Genomic DNA, 23737 nt, shown 5'->3' with positions numbered 1-23737 from the left:
CTGATTGCTTTGTGGTCAAGAGAATTCAGAATTTTTGTTCATGTGAATGCCTTTCAAACAATTTGGTGTGATTAGGTGCACCAGTAGCATATATGACAATGTGTATTCTCAATTGAACCTTTTCATTCACGTACAAATTCACATAAACTGCCAATTAAAATAGATCAGTTTGTCAATTTTGGTTTACTATTTGACCTTAATCATACTAATAATATTTGAGAGGAAAAGTAAGTTCTAACATCCGAAATGTTAAGAATATATGACAAATGACAGAAGATGCAGCCTTTCCCTCCTTCGGATCGGAAACTCCAACAGAGAAGAAGACATGAAACAACAGCTTGCGCTTTCATGGCCTAGGGATCGAGTTGAGAAACTTCTGCTGTTTCTGGGGTATCTTTCTTTCCTATTTCTACTTCTTTTTCTCTTTCATTTTTCATTTCACTTTCTTTTTGCTTGCTGTATTTTCTCTCCCCATAGAAATATGAGACAAAACCCCACAGAGAGAGTGCAAGAGCAACCCCCTTTTCTGCTTGAAACTTCTCGTGGTAAAAAATAACAGCTAGGATCTCTGTAACTGGGAGCAGAACAGCAATTACAATACCAGAGAGCAAGGATGAGGCACAGAAGATAATTCCTATGGCTCCCAGAAAGAAACCCTGCCAAACTATTGCACTAAATACAAGCACCACATAGTATCTTCTTTCCCCAAGCTCGAAGTTTCTTGCTTCTCTTGGAATAACCTAAAAAGGTTTAAATCAATGTATAAGACCATTCATTAGAGAATATTATAACTCATATTAGTAATATCCTAGGCATCAGAGAAATTTCCCAATTACACGGATGCTGGGAATCTAATTCAGGACCTTTTCTAGAGAGCAATTACTCTCTAAACCACTACACTAGTGGATCATTTGTAAAAATTTCTCAATCATAATGGGACATATGACATGACAATTTGTTAATAATGCCCACATTCATCAGTTGGTACTTATAATATTTTAGATTTATTTAATTCTGAAGCAATTATTCCTCTAAATCATCATCATCATCCATTACAACATGAGGAATTGCCTTAGGCGACTGGGAAATCACACTATCTCTTCAGAGGAAAATACAAAAAGGATAACTTGTGGGTTTTTGTTCACTTAAACTTGCAACTTGCAAGCTAGCTAGCCAAAGCTTATCCTCGCAGTTCTAAAAGTCACTTTATAACTTTCTACCTACTAGTTCCACCCTAAATTAAGTGTGTATATATATATATATATGTAGTAATATTATCTTTTTATGGCTATAGGCTCTTTACAGTAATAAAAAATTAATAAAATTTCACATTATTACAACAATATTGAAGTATGAGAAACCTTGTCTTGTGAAATTGAGAATCTATATTATTATTAATCAAGTAGAGTTAGAATGTGCGGTTCAGAAACGATGAATATAATTAAGGAAATTATTATGATTATGATTAAGATTGAAGTATAATCTCCAACAACTATGAATGATTGGATGATGATGAAGGAGAGGTTAGGATTACCACTAACCTTGAAGTCATTGTTGATAAGCATCCCCACGGTGCAGAAAATGGTAGCAAACAAACACATAACCAATTGAATCTCAAGAACCAAAGCATAAGTAATGGTCTGCTTGGCCTTCTTGTATGTCAACTCCACCAACGGCAACACAAACCCGTACAAAGCCGCTGACGACAACGTCATCATAAACCCGGCAATATACTGCTTATCCGACTCACCCTTTGGCCGATCAGCGCTAGTGTTCAGCCCCAAAACAGCCGCTCCAATAGTCAATAAGAAGACGCAGTTTATAGAGTAAGAAGTGAACTTCTGCTTCACGAGAAGAAATGCAAAAAGGGCAGTGAAAACCAGATGGGCAGCGGTGATTAGGGCTGCCGTGGAGACAGGAAGGCGGGCCACGCCGTAGGCGTAGAGGTAGTCGTCGAGGCCGGTGAGGAGGCCGATGACGGCGGAGGCTATGAAGAGCGGGAGCTTCATGAAGAAGAGTTTTGTTGAAGGGCCTTCAGTGGTGCGGCGATGGTAATAAGCTAGGGCTATGGGGATGAAGATGATTGGCCAGCCGCCGGTTTCGAGCCAGCTGGAAAGCCAGACACGTTTACCTCCATGGATGAAGTAGAGGCGCATTATCAAAGGGCCTCCGCATGCGCCTATTGATAAGAATACGCAGCTTAGTATGAGAAGGGCTCTCTTCAAGGCAGCGTTGCGTTTTTCCTCATGATTGGCTTCCATGTGCATGGTAATTTAGCAAGAATTGATGGGTTTGGTGTGTTTCAGAAATGGAGTGTTGGAGGTAGGGGAGAGCAAGAAGTGGTCTGGCTTTGTGGGAATGAAATAATGGAGCTGTTGATAGTGACAGGAGTGACAAAATTGGAAAAGACAAACTATGCTTATCAAAAGTATAGGAGTCAAATGTGCCGGGTGAGATTATTGAATAGTCAATGTGTACAGCTTTGCCGTATTGAAAATGAGAGTGATCCAAGTTAGAGGGATTCTGTATTTTATTCGTCATTGATGATAAAAATAAGAGATATTTAGTGATATACCCATTTCTAGCACTAATATTATAAATAAACCCTACACAATTGAATTCCTATAAACAAACCCAAAAAAAACCCAAAAAATGATAGCTGGCCTTATTGAATTTAATATTGATTATTAAATTACTTTGATGCCCTATTGAGTGCTTTGGGTATTTTTATGAGATTTTGGGGTTGAGCTTGTTTTAAGAAATTGATGGCAGTTTTGTAATTTATAAGAAGTTAAAAGCTTTTTTGTTATGTTGTAAATGGGCTTTGGGTGTGTTTCTAAAGTTCATTTTATGTAGGGTATTTTTATAATTTGGGCTCCCATATTGGGTATAATAGTGAATCTCCCTAAAAATAATTCTATTCAAATTTGAAGTAATTTATTTTTATCAAAGGAAATAGAATGAAATGCAAAGACTATGAATTCAAATGATATATAGTATTCATTAGCAATGTACATATAATACAACCCTAATAGATCGATGGATGCATGTACATAAATATTCAGATGAATCTCATTTCCAATAAAGGCCACTCAATGATTTATTTGCAACAATTTTATAATAACAGTGTTTTTGTTAAAAGCACTTATGAGCAGAAGCAATTCTAAACAACTGAATAGAAATGACTTTTGCATATTCGGGAGAGAGAAGCTTTTGAAAAATATCTTAGCATAAATACTGATTTTGGTGCATCTAAGAAGCAGGTGTTTAAACTTTAAAGAAGTACGGAGGAAAATGTATTATCGAGAATTAATGGATGCCCAGAACATTCTCTCTCTCTTGGTGGCAAGGAAGTGCTTATCAAAACGGTTGCAATGGCTATGGCCAACTATGCTATGTCGGGCTCTAAGCTCCGAACTAACATGTGCAAGTATGTGGGTGCATGACTAATTACTAACCTTAATTATAGATGTGCTATGTATATTGGTTAGCAATTAACTAGTCATGCCTTCACGTGCAAAACACTACTAATCATAATAAAATTCGAGAAAAATTATGCTATTTTCTCAACCGTTGTAATTTGGTATTTATACATATGACTGGATGCTTTGTGCTTGATTGTGTCACGCCTGTTAATGGTCAATAATGCACTGACTGATTGTGCCACGCCTAGTTGTTTGCTGGTCCTCCTTTTTCATATTTTCTTATCTTCTTTTTTAGTACTCTCCTTATATTGGCTCGCCACGACGTTACATTTGTGGACACAAGCGTGTAGACAAAGATCAGTGGCGGCAAAGGGTTGATTACTGGGATTCGGATCCAGCAAACAAAGTGTGTATTGCTATGTCTAACTAATTTCTTATACAGTGACTAATTTTGTATTATGTTTTGAGTAACAAATTGAGTGTGATAAAAATGTTGAAAATCGAAAGAAGCAAACAATCAGTCATATTGAACAACAAACCTCCCTATGATCTGTAATTTATGCTTGTGTTTTGTGTTTCCTCTGTTTTTGCTTTGTTCTGCTCTGTTTCTCAGAGAGAGAGAGAGAGAGAGATCTTTTAATGTAAACCTTGTGAGTAAAATAAATGTCATGCTTGTCAATAAATTATTCTGTGGATGTTTTAATCTCTTCTTTCTTATTGCTTCTTTACATTGTAAGGGAAAAAATATAGCGGGAAGAGAACAGCCGTTTCTGGAAATGAAACATGATGCATTGGATAGAGATTGAACTTAATTAATCCCGTTTACAATAATCAGAATCTCATTCTCCGTGTTTTTTTGGCTGGCACCATTGTCCCGTTTACAACCATCAGAATATGTGTCTGCATGCATTCTGTCTTTTTTTATAGCTATATTGGGGGAGAGGGGAATCGACCCTGTTTTTTGATCCCAAACTCTTGGTCGTGAGCGGAGCGACGACAGCTGCCTCCTCCACCTGACTGAGTTTGTAGTGAACTGTGGGGCGCACCGTCTCAGACCGGTGGGGAGCCCACACCTAGTAGCCACGGAAGTCCAAACTGCAGAGCTCACAGGTCCTCTTCGTTAGTTGAAGAAAGATCAGGGGGCGACCGTACGTGTCGGGACCAGAATGTCTGAAAGGCCGAAAGTAAATATGTTGCCGAAACGACAGCGTTTTGATCTTCTTAACCCCCCGCCACGCAACGTGTTGTTGAAGTCGCGCCCTAAAACACAAAACACGGTCGGCGGGTGAAATTACCGAATTGGACCGTCACAATTCTAAACGAAAATCCCAAACCCAAGTTCTGGAGCTTGATCGTTCACAGTAGCCAAACACCTCTAAAATGCGAAAATTGAGCTTGCTTGGTCTGGTGAGGAAGACGAAGCTCAAAGATTCATTCTATTTTCTTCATCAATTTTGCTTTATTCTTAGAATTTATATGTACTGAAATGCAGCTTCGGAGGCGTTTGGTGTCGTCGTTGGCTGCAGAGTCGACTGTTGATCAAGTTGATTGGCCACGGAGGCTTTCGTCATTGAGCGAGGCATTGTATCGAACACATGGTTAGCTCCTCGGCTCCTTGTTTTACTTCTCATGCCTGATTGCTTTGTGGTTACGAGAACTCAGAATCTTTGTTAATGTCGATGCTTTCAAACTTAGGTTCGCCCTCTTGTGGTTCTGTAGCTGGTTTCGCTACCTCATTGGGAAATCGTTATTTCCATGCCTCAGGTTTGTCACTCTCTCTCTCTCTCTCTCTCTCTCTCTCTCTAACAGTGAGTGACAGAACTTTTGGATTCAAGGCTTGAAGTTGATGATCTTTGCAGGGTTTTGCTGCGCACCTGAAAGAGACTACTATGAAACTCTCGGTGTTTCGAAACGCGCAAGCCGAGATGAGATTAAAAAGGCTTTTCGTGTGGTCAGTATACAAATTGTCAATTGCATGCAGTTTCTGGAATTGGTTTGTGTGTGACTTGAAGTGTGGTTTATATAGAAGTAATGGCGTTCATGGGGAAAGCAATTGTATTGCATTTAGCATGTACATTGCAGAAACAATGTTAAGATCTTGGGATGTTATTTCAGCGTAGTTCCTTTTAAAAATGTGTCTGCTTGTTTGAAAGGGGATTGTATGTGGTGGAGGAAATTTTTTGACTAGAATGAATTTTATACTAAGTACTAAGTTGAAATGTAAAATTTGCATAATGCTGGTGATGTTTCTTTCTTGATATCTTCCTTTTGCTTTTCATGTTTCTTTCCCCTCCTTTTTATTAGGCAAGTGGGAAAATCTTTATTTGCATAATGCTGAGTCGAATGGGATATGAATTTAGGATTATCAAGTATGATATGTCCATAAACTTTCCCTATTATACTCTATTGAAGCCATGCCATAAATTGTTTCTCTATTATACACCATTGAAGCCATGCAAAATTCTTGATTGAGTGTACTCTTGTCTTGTTCCACAACTTTAGCAAATCTTCTCTTTTTGATCTGTTGACGCTGGATATTTTTGCAGCTTGCCAAGAAGTACCATCCAGATGCAAATAAGGACAATCCTTCTTCTAAGAGAAAATTTCAAGAAATAAAAGATGCCTATGAGGTTTGACTTAATTTACCTAACTTTATGAATTTTTCAGAGTTGTCCCCTCGTTATGTTCTTGTCAAATAATTACCAAAATTTGGAATAGTTTTTATGCTTTCCTTAATTTTTATGTGTAACATTTACATAATTATCTTTTTATTTATTTATTGTTAATTGCAGACTTTGCAAGATCCTGAAAAGAGGGCACAATATGACAAGGTAATAACTCTGTCTCTCTCTCTCTCTCTCTCTCTCTCTCTCTCTCTCACACACTTTTGGTGTTTAAAAGTTAAATCTATTTGGTGTACGTCTTCATTTGTGATTGTGTTCCCTTTATGTACTTTGATTATATGTGTACTTGGAAGAAAAAAATTGACTGGTGCGCATGCTGAGCCTTGCCATCAAAAGTTTAATAGTTTTTCTGCAGTCAAAATCCTGAACGCCATGTACCATTTTTAGATCTTACTTATCTGTTCTTTTTGTCTTTTTTTTTAATTTAAAAATTTCCAATGAAGAAGCGCTCAAGCGGGTCAGAAAACGTAGGGTATACTGCTGGGGATGCAGAGGGGTTCAGATATGATAATCAAACTCATGGTGCTGCTGGTGCAGAAGGGTTTAGATATGGTTTTCAAACTCATTTTTCCAGTTCATTCCATAAAATATTCTCAGAGGTATTTCAGTGCATGTTCTATCGTTGATCTTAAGGCAGTCTGTTGCTGCAGCTTGTTGAAATCTCAAATTTCTTTACTCTGACAGTGATTTGATACTGCAGATCTTTGAACATGAGTTCGATCAAGTTGCAGCTGATATTGAGGTAAACTTGATTCACATAGGTTACACTTTTTGTGTGGTTTTCCTTCTGTATTTACAAGCTGAAATGATTGATGTTGTCTGTGTTTCGTAGGTGGAGCTGTCACTCTCTTTCTTTGAAGCTGCTAAAGGATGCACAAAGCATCTCTCTGTCAATGCACATGTTCCCTGTGATTCTTGCTGTGAGTCGAATAAATATTTTAAGATTCCATTACTTTTTACTTTTTTTTTCTTTCTGATAGGAGATTTTGTAATTATAACACGGATTTCAAATATTTATATAATCGTTTCTTTTGAAAACCTTTCACCACAACATAGATGTCCATTTATTTGTTTACTCTTTTATATGGGAAGGGATTTTTTTTTTCAGTTCGTTTTTTATTTTATTTATAATTTGATTGCATAAGAGTGAAGACTAATATTTTGCATATGTTCTGTTGCTAAGTGAGCGCTGTTGTAGAAGGAACTACTTTTTGGACTCTGATATTTCCCATTATGTGTGACTTTGATATTTGGTCTGGGCACAGAGTCCATACTGGGTCTAGAATATGTGTATCTGTCCAAATGTCAGGGTTCGGCATATGATTTCTATGTTTGGGCTCTGGGAGTTCAGAGTCAGGGGTCAGGGGTATATGGTTGGGGGGGTTTGAAGCTCGAGGTCTGGGTTTGGTCAGAGTCTGAAGTTTGTCTTCGAATTTGGGAATAGCACCTATCTTGGTGGGTGAGATTTTTTTTTTCTAGGGATCTTTTAATGTTCCTTCCAAAAATTCACAATCTGATCTTAAGTTCCCAAATAAAATACTTTAGCAATATAATATGGTTGTCCCTAATATTTCATGATGCAGATGGGCGTGGCTCTCCACTAAATGCCAAGACCAAAGTTTGTCCTACTTGCAGAGGTATTGGGAGAGTAAGTTTTAAAGATCTAACTGATGATGGTTATGGGGATATTTCTTCTGAAAGGAGTCAGTTTGTGAGGATTATTATTATTATTTTTTCTTTTCTATCATCCTACAAGAGTGACAAATTATTAAATTGTCTGTTCTGATGTTTAATCTCCTACCAGGTTACAGTTCCTCCATTCACATCAACATGCGGTACTTGTAAAGGGGCGGGCAAAATAATCAAGGTTTAATGTGACTTCCAATGAAAAAATTCATTGTATTGAATTGTGTGAAATAATATTTGTTGGCGTTTATTTATCTGTTGCAGGAATCTTGCATCTCATGTGGAGGGTTAGGGGTTGTTGAAGGCACTAGAGAGGTTAAAGTTTCGATACCAGCAGGTTGGTAATAGATTGTTTGATTTGATGAAGGAAGGTCGCAATGTGGATTTTTTGACATGTGTGTGACATAACTATCATTTGGCTCTTCAAATCTTGTATTGTATGTTACTGGAGGCATGTTAAAAATTCCATTGGATACATGTTCAGGAAACATGAAGATCATGCAGGGAGTTTATAGTAGCTACATTTGCTTTCCTTGTTTGGCATTATGTTTAATAATATTTGGCTTACTCAATCTCCTGTATGAAAATGGTATAAATTATCAACAAACATACTTAGTGCTCTTAATGTGAAACTGAGTGCCCTATAGGATTAACAGAGTGTAATTTCGAGTCATTACGAGAAGCTTCTCTTTGTACACTTGTGAATTCTGAATTGAACTTTAATTTTTTTTTTTCATTATCTAACATCTCTCTCTCTCTCTCTCTCTCTCTCTTATGGCTATAGGTGTGGATTCTGGAGATACAATCCGTATTCCGGAGGCTGGGAATAGTGGGGTACGAGGAGGTCAACCAGGCTGTTTTTACATTAAACTAAAGGTACAACTTTACTCTCTTTTCTTGCATGTTTTAAATGATAATGAGTGTTTTGGAAGACTTAATTCCTTGCATTACCTGTAAAAAAGAGGATAAGCTGGAATTGTATGCTAGTTGAGATGTCATCTAAGCACATGCTGTGATTATAATTGAACCTGATCAAATGAAGACTTGCATTTCAGTGACTTATTGTGTAGAAGCTAGTGTGGTTGTGAATATGTACCCTGATATGCCTTCTCAAATTTGGTTTCTTTTTGGTGTAGGTTGCTGAAGATCCTATCTTTGCTAGAGATGGTGCAGATGTTTATGTGAACTCTAATATTAGCTTTACGCAAGTGAGAACGATTCCATACATTGATCCATATCTCTAAATAGTTACCTCGTTTCCATATGATATAATATTTTCTTTTGGCAACTTATGGTGCTCTCCACTTAGTTGCCATATCATATCATCTCTCCATTTTACTTTGTGTTTTCTTCTTTTCCAAACTTACGTTTGGCATCCCTGTTATTATTAGTTTTCTTGTTCTAAAAACTTAATAGTTTCTTCTGTCAACTTCATTTCCTTAAATTCATCAGTAAAGTATCTAATGCAAGTAGTTGTTCTCTCGAGTCGGAATTGAAGGCAATTTCCTTGTCCTATTGTCCTGTCTAAATATTCATTTATCAAAACCTAAAATATTAATGTTGATGCTGAAAGTTTGAATGTTTCAGGCTATTCTTGGTGGTATGGTTGAGGTACCAACTTTGTCTGGGAAGATAGAAGTAAAAGTAAGAGTTTCTCTTTGTGCTAAACGTTTATTATCTAATTAACTTGAAAATTTTGTCCCCAATATTTTCTTTCCTTGTGTAACCACTCTAATAAGTGGACGCTTTTAGTTCTGTTGGGCAATTTAAACACTTTTATTAAATGTGGTCAACTCTATGGCATGTGTTTGGGGATGAGGGGTCTTAGTTGAATTGGATCCATGGATGCGTATAATATGGTATAAAGCTGGATATAGGATGCAATTTGTAGCTCTGGAGTCTCCCCTGCCTGAAACTTTTAAAATTTTAATTTTTAAGGTCAGGAATCTAATGTGTTGTTTGTCAGGCTGAGCATTATTTTTGTGTTTGTTGTTTCTTCAGAAATGTATTTATTAATTTTATACAAATATTTAAGTACTACAATAAATACTAAAGAATGAGAAGTTAACCTAATATGCCGAATGTTATTAGAAACATCTGTAGTTGGATAGATAAATTGTCCAATGATGTTTCATCCATGTCTGGCGTAATCTTACCACAGCCCAGTTGACACTTCAATGGTGAGGCGATCATTGTGGTGACCTTCCTATTATGAAAGAGTGTTTATTAGGCTAGTTTTGTTTTATTAGGGTTTAATTATTGTTTCCTTATGGGATTTTTTTGCTGACTACCTATTTAGACTGGCCCATCCTTGTGATTGGATTTTGGTTTTGCCTATGGAATTGTTTAGAGATGAAGTGTCCCTACTTTTTCTTTCTGCTCTTGTTCTCTTCCATCATCTTCTTGATTCTACATCAGACTGACTTTTCCTTGTAATTATGGATCTCTCAGATACCAAAGGGGGTTCAGCCTGGACAACATATTGTACTAAGAGGCAAAGGTTAGTAAATCATTAACTTTCATGACTCAAAAGTTAGTACCTCGCTTTCTTGAAATTTTCTAAGACTATATGTTTTTCAGGACTGCCAAAACATGGTTTTCTAGTTAGCCATGGAGATCAATATGTGCGCTTCCGAGTTAGATTTCCCACGTAAGCCTTCTTTATTACTTTTGGTTGCATGTGGTTATAGGTATAATATGTCAATATTTTCTAACAAAATTGTTTGAAGAAATCTAACTGATATTTCTGAAAATGCGTGTTGGCACTGGCCTACTAATCAAGTGAGAACTGCGATGCTTGCTTTTTAACTCCTGTGCTCAAGAATTCCCCTAAGTTGAACTGATATCAGCTACCTGGCTCTGCCTCACTTGATAAAAGCTGTAGATTAGTGCCTCCATTTTACTTCCTTCGTGAATGATTTAATATTATTGGTTTTTCTTCATGTTGTAATTACTTATACACTTATGATCCAGGAGAATCTTTTAATCTGATTTGTGTTTTTTCCTTTTGATAAAGTGAAATAAATGAACGCCAACATGCTATATTAGAAGAGTTTGCAAGGGAGGAAATTATGCATGGAAACAGCACTTCCAATAAAAGAGATTGGTAAGCCTTTTACATCCAAAAATGTTGGTTATATGATGCTTTTTCTCATCTTCTCAGAAACATAAATATCCATAATACCACTTGGGTGCTAGGTGTAATGTGATATTGTACAGGCCAGTTACTAACTTATAGGGTAGATTACACCTTTCGCCCCTGTAGTTTCTTAAATGTTCTGATGTTCTTGCTTTTCTAATTGAAGAATGTTAACCTCATGTTTTTAATTTTCTTTAAATCTGAATCCTCCATTCGTGTTCGTTAAATGTTACTGGTGGAAGGCTTCATAACATGCTTGGCTTGTGACTGAGGAATGATGTTTTCATTGTTCAAAATGAAATCGATTACAGGGAGACCCCTAATACCTCGTTGACATGGAATACCTCAAAATTTTTGACACTGAATTCTCTGCCAAGCTCAGCTCCTCCCTTGCCAGTTGCTCCACATTACCACATTGAACTGGGCTTAGCTAAGTAACTCAAATTTGGTTGGAGGTCACTGCTTTTCCAGGATTTTGCTTCACCTGTCTCAGCCTGGACTGGAAAATTTTCAAGCCCAGGCTAGGCAGCTGCAGTATCTGCTCTGTGGCATGAGAAGTTTGGGGGGCCAGATCTTCCACCTCCTCCCCTTTACGAGTTGGAAGACCTTCCTGATCTGGAAATCAAGGTTATTACACAGTATTCCCTGAAATTAAATAAGATACCAGAACTCTGGTAAAAAGTTCTGGCTGTGACTTGTCGACTCTGTTGAAAAGCAAGTCACAGCCAGTCACTTAATACTCTATTTAAGTGGACGATAAGGTCAGCAGTCTTTAGCAAGTCTGAGTTGGTAACCTTCAATGTGGCAGTGGGGAAGATGACAAGGAAAAAAGTCCCCTATTTGAGGCTGATGTTCAGCATGGTGCTCTGATTACTCCTGCTGCACCCAACAAGGAAGAACGAGTTAGCATTATGTGATATTGTTTTCCACCAGTTACATTTAACGAATATGGATGGAGGGTTCATATTACACATTCTAAACTATGATGTTGAACATGGTCAAATTAGAGGATGAAACTGAAACATTTATCATCCTATTAGGGAAATTAGTAACATATTTAAGTTCTGTTTGATAATGTTCATGTCTTTAGATTTTAGTTGCTTCTTAGCTAAAGAGAGGGGGAAGGCATATGGGAGAAAAGAGGGAGATGAGTATGAAAAATGTGAGGAAGAAAACATAAAACCAAATTTTTTTTAAAAAAAAATGAAGAAAGAAAGCCTTTTATTATAGTTTTCGGTTTTATTTTTTATTCTATAAATCATTCCATGTACATTTTATACCCCTTTCCTGACAGCTATCATGTCGCTTCTCACTATTGTCTTATTTTTGCTTCTCTATCTATAAAGAAAAATATATACAAAAAACCAAAAACCATATTAATAATCTACCGCAGTTAGGAAGCTGTGTCAGCAGAGCTGACAAAGTGGAGTTCTGGGTTTCAAAAAAAATAAAATGAGTGTTACCAAACGAACCTTTATAACATTTGGGGAAAAGTGTACCCTAACCTATATTCTAATACATGGCCTAGTGCATAGACAGTTAGAAATTTTGCCTTCAGATTATTTAGAAATTGAAGTCAAATGAGCATTCATCAATCAGCTGAATTATCGACTAAATATAAGTGTATCTATTAGTCACTTTTCTGATAGTGGTGATTATCTTTAAATGGATAACAGGCTTTATCAGCAGCTATCTACTGGTTGAACTTACAGGTTTCAGCGAATGCTTGAACATGTTTCAGAGCCTTGGTTTATGCTTGAACTCTCGGTATTCATATTGCTCCTTTTGTTGCTGAACAAATCCATGGGCTGAATGCTGGCTCCTGCCAATTTTGATCAAGATACATAGACCAATTGTCATTGATATAGAGACTGCTGCCTTTTCCATTCGTTGCAGTTCTGTTAATTAAAGGTACCAATCTTCTCACGACCAGGCAGTATATTGCCTCACCCCTGAAGTTATTGGCAGGAATTCCATGTCTGTTTATTGCTTTTTCTGCAGTTCTTTAATTTTACTTGTTTAGCTGGTTGTACAGAAGTGGCATTTGTCCAATTATAAAAAAATTGAAACTCATGGTTGTCCAATTGTTGAATCTCATTCTTTTCAAATCTTCACACTCAATTTGTCGTTTAGTTGTTAACTTTTATTGTATATATGATAGTTTTTTGCTGCTTACATATGTTGTAATTATGAAGCTAGATAATGAGCTCATGCTACTTAAGACATTTTGGTATTGGTATTGGTAATATGCTTAAGCTTAAAATGGGTTTTGGAACCAGTTTCCCCTATGCCAATTTGGCTAGAATCATCAAGTAGGTGGTATCTTCATTGTTTTGTTAGAGTCGATGGATCCCTGATTTACGGTGTCATCATCAGTCAAAGGGCTTGTTTGTCGGACGAATTGCCTTTAGCCGAGCATTTGTATACCGGTTTAAAAGCTACATTGAGTACTCGTGAGTAACACAATATGAGATGAAATGCATCTAGTATGAATTGGTCACAAGTTGTTTGGACATTCGCACTCTTCCATACACTTCCATTGGCACTGCACGTCAGTCAATCCATCCTCAAACCTAGCTGTAGACTTCAACTTAATGTCTTCTTCTTAGTAAAAGTTCAACGTCTGGTGGATCCTTAACTTCTTTTTTTTTTTCTTTCTTTTTGCAGGATGAAAGTCGATACAGGTTAATTAGAGTCATTGAGGATTTACAGGAAGGAAAATATTGTACATTGCAAAATCTTTTGGTAATTTTACAATTCAAATTATATGCCATATTTTAAATGTTTGACGTCCAAAAACATATCTTGCACTTTTTATTTGGAACTAATATATGAGACCTTGTGGAAAATAACTTGTTGAACGAGATGGGTACACTGTGTGCACTATGGCAACGTGCACATGTGATGCACGTGCTCATTTTAATGCTTAATTGATTGCAGCTGTCTAGATTCTAAAATTGTGTTGGTTGATAATAGTGTTTCAGAGTCCATAAATGTAGAATTTCTTGTGTGCCCCCCTTGGATTTTCTAAGATACGACTCATCTTGAGTGGTTGGTTTGATTAATTCATGATGAGGGTCTCGCACTCTTCACAGAGCACTCTATGAATATATATACTTTTTGGGTCTCACACCTACTTTTTTAGAGCCTAGCATTTTGTGCTTGGCCCGGCCCAAACAACTATCTTTTAGACAAAGTAGGAAGCTAGGGTTAGGCTGGCCGTTTACAAGTATTAACGACCAGATCAGTTCACAAGCATGTGCAACTGACTCTAGCACTGCTCTTTAGACAAATCTCCACGGTGGTACAAAAAGTCGCTTTAGACAAATACTCTTTTCCTTGTCGCAAGGGACATTGGTTATTTGCATTATATATTTCATCTTTTATAATCATTTTCATTCCCTAAGCAACTATATGTGTTTTTGTATTTTATAGCAAAACAAAGGAAAAGGTTCTTTATGTATTACTCTTTGGGGGATTGTACGAGGCTTTTTGCCATGCATCCATAGACAATTTTAGTTTTATTAGAACATCTAAGTATGTTGGCTGGATTTTGACTTAGAATCTACGGCCAGCTTTTTAGACAGAGTGGTTTCTTTCTTGTTTCTTTGGCTTAGTTCGACTATGTTGTTAAACATCCTCTTCCGACCAGCTGTCGGTACATTTTCCCCTTCCTCTTCTATATTTTACTTGAAAACCTCTCCCACTTGGAATATCTCTCAAATCCTGGATATTCGATTTATTTTCCAAATACATTTGAAGCGACAATTTGGTGTGATCAAGTGCACTAGTAGCATGTATATATGACAATGCATATTCTCAATTTTACCTTTTCATTTAAGTACAAATTCTCATAAACTGTCTTCTTTTTTTTGCCGGGTCAAATCGGATAAACTGAACTGTCATAAACTGTCAATGAAGTAGATTAGTTTTGATAATTTTGGATTACTATTTGACCTTAATCATACTCAGAATTGAGAGGAAAAGTTAAGTTCTAACGTTCTATAAGCACATGCACGCGCATACACACTCTCTCTCCTCTTTTCTCATTCCTCAAGTACATGAGTAATGAGTTGGTGAGGCATGGCCTGCTGTTTTGATAAAGTATTGGGATGGCTGAGATTTGTTTTCATAATCAAACATATGTACATACAATCTTTAATTACTAATTGACCCAAAAAAAAAAAACAATCTTTAATTACTAATTAATAATTTTCAACTCGACAAAGATATGAATATCATCGGAAAAATAACAATATAAAACAAACAGTACGTAAATGATAAATTGAGTGTTGCCGTCCAAACTGTTCAGAATTTAGATAGTCCAAATGACAGAAGATGCATCCCTTTTCCCTCCTTCAGAAACTCAAACAAAGAAGAAGACATGAAACAACAGCTTGCGCTTTCATGGCCTAGGGATCGAGTTGAGAAACGTCTGCTGTTTCTGGGGTGTCTTTCGTTTCTATTTCTATTTCTTTTTCTTTTTCTTTTTCTTTTTCATTTTTCTTTTCATTTTCTCTTTGCTTGCTGTATTTTATCTCACCATAGAAATATGAGACAAAACCCCACAGAGAAAGTGCGAGAGCAACCCCTTTTTCTGCTTGAAATTTTTCGTGGTAAAAAATGACAGCTAGAATCTCTGTAATTGGGAGCAGAACCGCAATTACAATACCAGAGAGTAAGGATGAGGCACAGAAGATGATTCCAATGGCTCCCAGAAAGAAAGTTTGCCAAACTATTGCACTCAATACAAGCACCACATAGTAGGTGCCTTTCCCAAGCCCGAAATTTCTTGCTTCTCTTAGAATAACCTAAAAACAATCAATATATAAGACCATTTATTAGAAAATATACTAGGCATTAGAAAATTTTCTCTATTATAATGGGACAGATGACATGACAATTTGTTCAAAATAAATGGTATTCATCAGTTGGTACTTATAATTTTAGATTTATTTGATTCTGAAGCAATCTATTTTTTTCAATTTTATTTATTTTTTGTTTCTATCATTATTATTATCATCATCCATTACAACATTCTATTTTTTACCTTTTGCGATATACTCCAAGGAAAAGGCCAAAAGGAGAACTTGTGGGTTTTTGTTTCACTTAAACCTGCAAGCTAGCTAGCCAAAGCTTATCTCCTCTCGCAGTCTATTTTAGATGATGATAAGAATCGTCTCTTGAGGCCTAGATTCGTTTCTGTGTAAGCTCTTTGGTTTGGACTTTGCCCCCTATATTACCAAAAAAATCAAAAAGCTTATCTCCTCTCGCAGTTCTAAACTTCTAAAAGTCACTTTATAACTTTGTACCTTTTGGCTATATACGAGGCTAGGCTCTTTGCCGTAATTAAAAATTAATAAAATTTTACATTATTACAACAATATTGAAGTATGAGAGAAACCTTGTCTTGTGAAATTTAGAATCAATCAAGTAGAGATAGAATGTACGATGACTAGTATTAACACTAACCTTGAAGTCATTGTTGATAAGCATCCCCACAGTGCAGAAAATAGTAGCAAACAAACACATAACCATTTGAATCTCAAGAACCAAAGCATAAGTAATGGTCTGCTTGGCCTTCTTGTATGTCAACTCCACCAACGGCAACACAAACCCATACAAAGCCGCCGCCGCCACTGTCATCAAAAACCCGGCAATATACTCCTTATCCGACTCACCCTTTGGCCGATCGGCGTTGGTGTTCAACCCCAAAACGGCCGCGCCAATAGTCAATAAGACCACGGCGTTTGTGGAGTAAGAAGTGAACTTCTGCTTCACAAGAAGAAATGCAAAAAGGGCAGTGAAAGCCAGCTGGGCAGCGATGATTAGGGATGACGTGGAGACCGGAAGGCGAGCCACTCCGTAGGCATAGAGGTAGTCGTCAAGGCCAGTAATTAGGCCGATGACGGCGGAAGCTATGAAGAGTGGGAGCTTGATGAAGAAGAGTTTTGTCGAAGGGCCTTCAGTGGTGCGGCGGTGGTAATAAGCTAGGGCTATGGGGATGAAGATGATTGGCCAGCCGCCGGTTTCCAGCCAGCTGGAAAGCCAGACACGTTTACCTCCATGGATAAAGTAGAGGCGCATTATCAAAGGGCCTCCGCATGTGCCTATTGATAAGAGTACGCAGCTTAGTATGAGAAGGGCTCTCTTCAAGGAGGCGTTGCGTTTTTCTTCATGACTGGCTTCCATTTAATTTAGCAATAATTGATGGATTTTCGTATGTTTCAGGAGGTAGGGGAGAGCAAGTAGTGGTCTGGCTTTGTAGGAGTGAAATAATGGAGCTGTTGATAGTGACATAGGAGTATGACAAAATTGGAAAAGACAAACTATATATGCATATTAAAAGTGGAATCGTCAAATCTGTTGGGGGTGAGAGTATTGAATATTCCATGCGTGCACGTTTGCCGTATTGAAAAGAGGTTCTCACCGATGAGATATAGCATTGTGAAAAAGAATTTTGATTTAGAGATTAGTAGTTTTAAGTTTGAACTGTTTTAACTTTGGTAGTGTGTATGTGAGAAACCATTTTTTTCTTTTATAGTTTAATATTCAGAAAAAGAAAAATGTGTTCTCAATTACGTATTTTTTTTCCAGCCCTTTAAAAATAAATTTAAGAGTGATCCAAGTTAGAGGAATTCTGTTTTTTATTGGTTAATTTGGGATCATGCAAATGTGTACCTTGCAGAAAAAAGGGTCATTTTGATTTCATGTTTGAAAATTATTGGTAGAACTAAAAACTTACCGTCATTTGAGATTATACAAAAAATTTTATTCAAATATGAAGTAATATATTTGTATCAAAAGAAGTATAATGAATGCATAGAATAGAATTAATTATGATAATTTTAATAAAGGGTTTTTTTAAAATACTTTTATCTGGTATGCTATACTATATTTCTATTTTGTACTCAAATGCCAAGGCTCATAAATGAAGAAATATATTGTTGTATTTAATTGGATCAATCAGGAAATTGACTACTTAAAAAAATTGATGTTGAATATATAAAACCACAACATAAAATCTAGTAAAAATGATGCCTATAACCACAATATGCGTCAACGCTTGCATAAAAATGGATGTTATATCATAAACCACATCAGTACTTTCAAATATAATGATGTAATAAGACAACAAAAGCATCAGTTGTTATGTTACAACTGACACCCTTGATGCTTTTTGGCAACGGAAGTCAATATCCATCGCGATTTGCATACAAGAGAGCCTCTAAACTGATGTCGTAAACGGAATACACATCTGAGATAGATTCTCCGTTGCCTATAACTACTAAAAGGCAACGGTGACCAATAACTCGATTGGGGGGGCTATATAGGCAACGGATGAAAAGACAAACTAGGCATATCAAAAGTATAGGAGTCGTCAAATCTGTTGGGTAAGATTATTGAATAGTCAATTGTTCACACTTTTTATAAATTCAAGTTAGAGGGATTCTGTATGCTATGCGTTAATTTGAGATCATGCAAATGTGCACCTTGCACGAAAAAAATGTCATTTTGGTTCCATGTTTGAAAGTTATTTGAACTGAAAACTTACCGTCATTGATGGTAAAAATAATTCTATTCAAATTTGAAGTAATTTATTTTTATCAAAAGAAGTAGCTAGAATGAAATGCAAGACTGCCCAACTAACCAAATTTTAAGATTTTGGTTGACGTGTCATACTAATGTATGAATGCGTGTTTTTTCTTTTTTGGAATGCAAGCGATAATCTACAGAGTTATATGGGATTTCAAACATGAGACACAATTAGTTTGCAAATCAAAAATATTTTTTAATGAACTAGACCTTGTTAGCAATATATATGTACGTTAATTAATACAACCTTAATAGAATGATGGATGCGTGTACATAAATATTGAGGATTAATTAGTACAGGTAGCTAGGAGAGCAAACGGCTGGACTGTGTGTGATGGAATAACAATGTAAATAACGACACAAAAGCGTGACAAAAGCAAGAGTTAAAGCAATGGATATACTTAATTATCAAAACCACGGCAAGAGTCGATTAGTGGATATTCAAAGTCTCTGCATATGCACTTTGTTATACATATTATATAGCCAGCCAGCATATTGTTGTTTGCGCATGTTGACTAATGTTACCCTATTGAGAATCTCATCTCTAACACATGCCAAAATATAGTACCTATAATTTGCTGCTCCTGCGAAGATGAAGCTTGAATTTTCTGCTCCTGCAATTGATTGCTATTGCAATCTGTAGTCAAATTCTAAATACACTGCAACAATTGATTGGTAATGCAATATGTAGTCATCAGCCGAAATTGATTAGAAAATTACCAAACTGATTGCTATATTCTGATTGAGGAATGGAGGTTTACAATACCCATCTTTAATTACTATACATTAAACTAGAATAAGAAGCCGGAAAAAAAAAAGATTAAAAAGAACAGAGGAAGAACCGAGATAGAGGCGTTGAGAGAGGGGAGAGGGGAGAGGGGAGAGGAAGATAGAGGTAATGGCGTTAGTTTTATAAAAAGGAAAAAAAAATTATTGTAGGTGATGTGGAATACTCATAAACATTGAATTATTTGAACGGTTTAAATTTTATGAAATGTGGTAAATGCATCATCTCTAAATGCAGAGGGTAGAGATAGAAAAAAAATATCTTTGCATATATACTTTTAATATCTTCACATGTCAAATGCTACCTTCCAACGTTTTATATGGTCCCTTCTTCAAGTCTAACATTCCAAACAAAAGAAGTGGTATTTTTGGATATGACTGATGTTTTGTGCTTGATTGTGTCGCGCATGTTTCATATAAACGGTCAATCATGCACTGACTGATTGTGTCATGCCTAGTTGTTGGCTAGTCCCCCTCTTTCTTGTTTTTTATTTATATCTGGTTGCAGATGACCAATAAATATCTCCTGGTTTTGATATATTAATGTATAAATTTGATCCTCCACTAGTAGTGCAAAATGGGTTTTGATTTTGATCGACCACTAACAAGATGGAAGGCGACCTTGAGTTAAAAATAAAAGATATATATATATATATATATATATGGAAGGCGAAAAATTACATCAAAGTATGGATAAATGAATCAGGATGTAAATATCATTATGATTTTAGTTCGCGGGGTTCTTTGGTCGTGTAGTTGGACTGCTCTGTTGGAATTGTGTTTATTTTATTAAAGAGATAATATTGTTTTTTGGTTACCTCTAGATGTTTTAATTTTATAACTTTTAGGTCAAGAATTGTCAACTCATATAAGATATCATATCTTCCAATATAGTTTACACCAAAATTTCAACTTTCCACTTTCCTATTTCCCCACTGTCCGGACCTACTTGTGTTTTTATCAATAAATAACCTCAAATTCTTTTCTTGGTACTAATATAGGAGAGGATTCAGATCCTCTGTTATGATTTTCTCTGTCATGATATGCTTTATTTTCGTTCTCCACTTGATACCTCATTAAAATTTAATCTAAGGGATGTAAGCCGGACACATCATTCACAAAATAAAAACCCAATTTACACTTAATTAAAAAATAAAAATAAATCACCCTAAGTTGACTAACTCCAATTACTCCAACTTAACATCTTTGACATGTCTAACTGTTCTTTTTCCTTCTTCTTTTCCCTTCTCTGTATGTTCTCCCCAAAATTTGAGTGATCGTCCATATGTTCCTCCCCTAATTCTTTTTCTCACTCTAATTTTTCTTCTACAATTTACGAGACTGTCTTGTTTTTGTACTAAAACTCTTTTTACATTTGTTGTTTGGTGTTAAATATTAAGATATTAACCATGAAAATAGGTTGAGATAAGATATGATTGAACTTTGGACAAATAAGATCAGAGCACCCAAACAACTTCAAGCAATCCAAGAAAAATGAAAAGATTATGAATGCCAACCTTAACCCAAAACCCAACAGGAAAATTAAATTAAATGAATTGGATAAAAACATAAAAGAAACCAAATATAGTAAAGAAATCCTGAGCTTTCTCTAATTATCTTTTGGAGCATACGGCCGGATAAAAAACTTTGTTGTTACTTGACCTCCCACAAATTCCGAATCATTTGCTTCAATTTCTAAGAAAGTTACAAGGCTTGGGTGTGGGGGAGGATGCACAGAGAAGGAAGGAAGAAGAAAGAAAAAAAACTGATGTTAAGTTGGAGTTAGTCAAGTTAGGTATTTTTTTTTTCATTTTTAATTAAGAGTAAATTGGGTTTTTATTTTGTGGATGATGTGTCCAGTTTAAATTCCTTAGATTAAATTTTAATGAGGTGTTATGTGGAGAAAGAAAATAAAGCAGATCATAGCAGAGAAAATCATAGCAGAGGATTCGGATCCTATAGTAGAAACCATGCTCAGCCAATACCAAAAAGTATAACATTGGAGGAAGAATCGAATTTAAAATTTTGAGTACAATGATAAATACTCTTAATTACTTGAGCTATAAGTCACTTGTCTTGTGGGTATGGAAAGATGCTTTTCGATTTATTGCCCATTACCAAAAGATAAAAAAACAAAAACAAAGACTCATAGCACCTCCCCCAAATGCGAGAGGTGGGCACGTGGCACATCCTTTTGGCTTTGTCAAAATATTATTATGAATCAAAGACCCTAACTAATTGGGATTTAGCTAATGCCACTTGAAAATAACTGTTAACAGTTGAGCCTATGTGATACTCATCATGAACAGGAGATCATTTGTCGTGGATTGCGTTTTCAGAATGCTTTTCTGTTGTCTTTATCTGCATATGATAGTAACCTGTGATCTGGGTTGGTCGATCGAGACGTCTAGAACCATTGGGCTTAATTTGTTGTTTGTGAGAAACCATCAAGGCAATCTGTCATCAATCAACACTTGGATTGGAATTGGAGAGAACAACTAACTAATTCCCCATCTCCAATCAAAGTGTCTGTGTGTTGTTGTTGCTGATCGACTTTCCAAGATGGGCTTTGACTTGGATCTGGACATTAATTTTCTACGCTAATGATGCTTTGAGACTTTCTTGAGCAGGGCCTTCTTTGTTTATTTTTTCCTCCTGTTGGGCTTCTGCCCCCATTGCACCCAAACACAGAAGTAAAAAGAACTCGAACATACTTGGGTGTGCAAGGTACATGTAATTGCACAAGTAGACTGAATTTGAGCAAGCTACATGTAATTGTACAGTAACAATGTTAATAATAAACCTTTCGATATTTCAACCTCAAATACACTAACTAGTTTTTAAGCGGTACTTCTCTTCACAATGTTCAAAAATATCTCAAGTTTATAATACAAAAAAACTCAAGTGGTTAAGAGTATTTACTCATGCACCCGAGATCTTAAATTCGATTCTCTCTTCTCTCAATATCGCTTGTATCAAAGAAGAAAAAAAATCTCGAGTCTAAATCTCCCTCCTCAATTAATTATAAAAAAAACCCGCCAAATGTAATTATTTATTTATTTATAATGAAACCGCTAAATGCAATTTAAATGTGTAACACTTTATCAAAATTAAAATCATGGAGACATTTGATAATAATAAAAAATCATGAAGACGAGCAATCAACCTAGACATATATTATAAAAGTTGAGTCCGTGAATTCAAGCCATAATAAATTGATTAACAGTTTGTCACCGGCAGGCCATGCTCAGCCAAATGGGAATTTCTTTTCCTTCCTAATATCTGTCGTTAATAACTTAACATAATTTTGTTTCCAAAAACGTCCCAGATAAACCATCCTCCGCCCAACGCAACCGCCAATTCTAGGCACGCATCTGAAAACAAAAAGAATTACAGAGAGACTTGTAGAAGAAGAAGCTTAGCTCTTGATTTTTCTTATTTCTGTTAATGAGAGTTTTTATTAGAAGATTAGTTAGCTCCTTATACTGTTAATGTACTCTTACCGGCTCACTAAACTAATTATTACAACTAACTCTCTAACAGACTTATATAAACAAGCAACCAATCACAGAATGACACTTGTCAATATTTCATGATGACAAGTGTCCTAACTCTATATTATCAGCCTCTGGTCCAAGTTTAATTGGTCAAGAGTAATCATCATTTTGCATCTGAATCTGTGTGTTTGATCATCCACCCTCCAATATTGTTCAGATAAAAAAAACTCATCTGAAATCTCAATAAATACGGAATAATAATGAAGAAAAAAATATATTACAAGATCTTCATCATCATGAAGAAGGATATTACCTTTAATTATATGTTCGAAGTTACAAATTGACATATTAATTGAAAATGCTCTTAGCAATTTTAGATAGAGCGGATATTAAAACTTTTACGATACAAAAAAGTAAAAAAAATCCATGGGCAATTTCCTTTTTCCTTGTTTTAAAAAAAAAAAGAAAAGAAAAGAAAAGTCAAGTGCATGTATGTACGTCAAATGTGCTCATGAGAGAGAGTTGAAAAAAAAAGCCATACTTAGAAAAAGAACTGGACTTTTTTTGACATGATCTTACCAAATTCTGTCTGTACATCTCGATATCTAGCTGTGCAGGCATATTATCCTTTTCTTAGTTTTATCTTTTATTTTCATTTTTATTTTTATCTTTTTTACTGTATACATTAGGCCGCCTAAGCTATGATTGCAAGAGAATTTTCAATGAAAACTTCATTAACTTATAATATTCTTTTGCAAATCTCCAGTAAAATATAATAAATTCCACGCTAATTACGACTGCCAACATCAAGTGATATCCCCTAAAACAATTTTTTGCCTCAGATTTACGTGCTCTTTTTACTACTTTTTTGTCTTACCCTATCGATTACAGCGAAGATTATTAATTTGGGCAGGAAAACTGCTC

General features: G+C 35.9%; 3 protein-coding genes across 5 annotated transcripts; 1 reads left to right on the top strand and 2 right to left on the bottom strand.

The window, feature by feature from the left end:
* LOC18792941 (purine permease 3) lies at positions 138-2552 on the bottom strand. The gene is made up of 2 exons (XM_007227553.2): positions 1542-2552; positions 138-740 (listed from the first exon to the last, which is right to left on the bottom strand). Exons 1-2 carry the CDS (start codon positions 2265-2267, stop codon positions 354-356), a joined length of 1113 nt encoding a protein of 370 aa, XP_007227615.2. The 5' UTR covers positions 2268-2552; the 3' UTR covers positions 138-353.
* LOC18793945 (chaperone protein dnaJ 1, mitochondrial) lies at positions 3777-13791 on the top strand. Of its 3 annotated transcripts, none has more exons than XM_020561155.1 (20): positions 3779-4832; positions 4918-5023; positions 5121-5189; positions 5285-5376; positions 5972-6055; positions 6218-6256; positions 6556-6708; positions 6810-6851; positions 6942-7029; positions 7693-7757; positions 7914-7976; positions 8060-8132; positions 8580-8671; positions 8932-9003; positions 9383-9439; positions 10247-10295; positions 10376-10445; positions 10812-10901; positions 12647-12845; positions 13602-13791. In XM_020561155.1, exons 1-19 carry the CDS (start codon positions 4806-4808, stop codon positions 12744-12746), a joined length of 1431 nt encoding a protein of 476 aa, XP_020416744.1. In that variant the 5' UTR covers positions 3779-4805; the 3' UTR covers positions 12747-12845; positions 13602-13791. The 3 variants fall into 3 exon arrangements, with proteins under 3 accessions (XP_020416747.1, XP_020416744.1, XP_020416741.1); XM_020561152.1 differs by having other exon boundaries at positions 6553-6708; XM_020561158.1 differs by lacking the exon at positions 13602-13791 and having other exon boundaries at positions 3777-4832; positions 6553-6708; positions 12611-12759.
* Positions 15057-17219, bottom strand: LOC18791376 (purine permease 3). The gene is made up of 2 exons (XM_007223264.2): positions 16407-17219; positions 15057-15745 (listed from the first exon to the last, which is right to left on the bottom strand). Exons 1-2 carry the CDS (start codon positions 17124-17126, stop codon positions 15347-15349), a joined length of 1119 nt encoding a protein of 372 aa, XP_007223326.1. The 5' UTR covers positions 17127-17219; the 3' UTR covers positions 15057-15346.

This window comes from Prunus persica, chromosome G1, assembly GCF_000346465.2.
Source record: "Prunus persica cultivar Lovell chromosome G1, Prunus_persica_NCBIv2, whole genome shotgun sequence".
Classification (NCBI taxonomy): domain Eukaryota; kingdom Viridiplantae; phylum Streptophyta; class Magnoliopsida; order Rosales; family Rosaceae; genus Prunus; species Prunus persica.
This window is presented reverse-complemented; position numbering and strand designations above follow the sequence as displayed.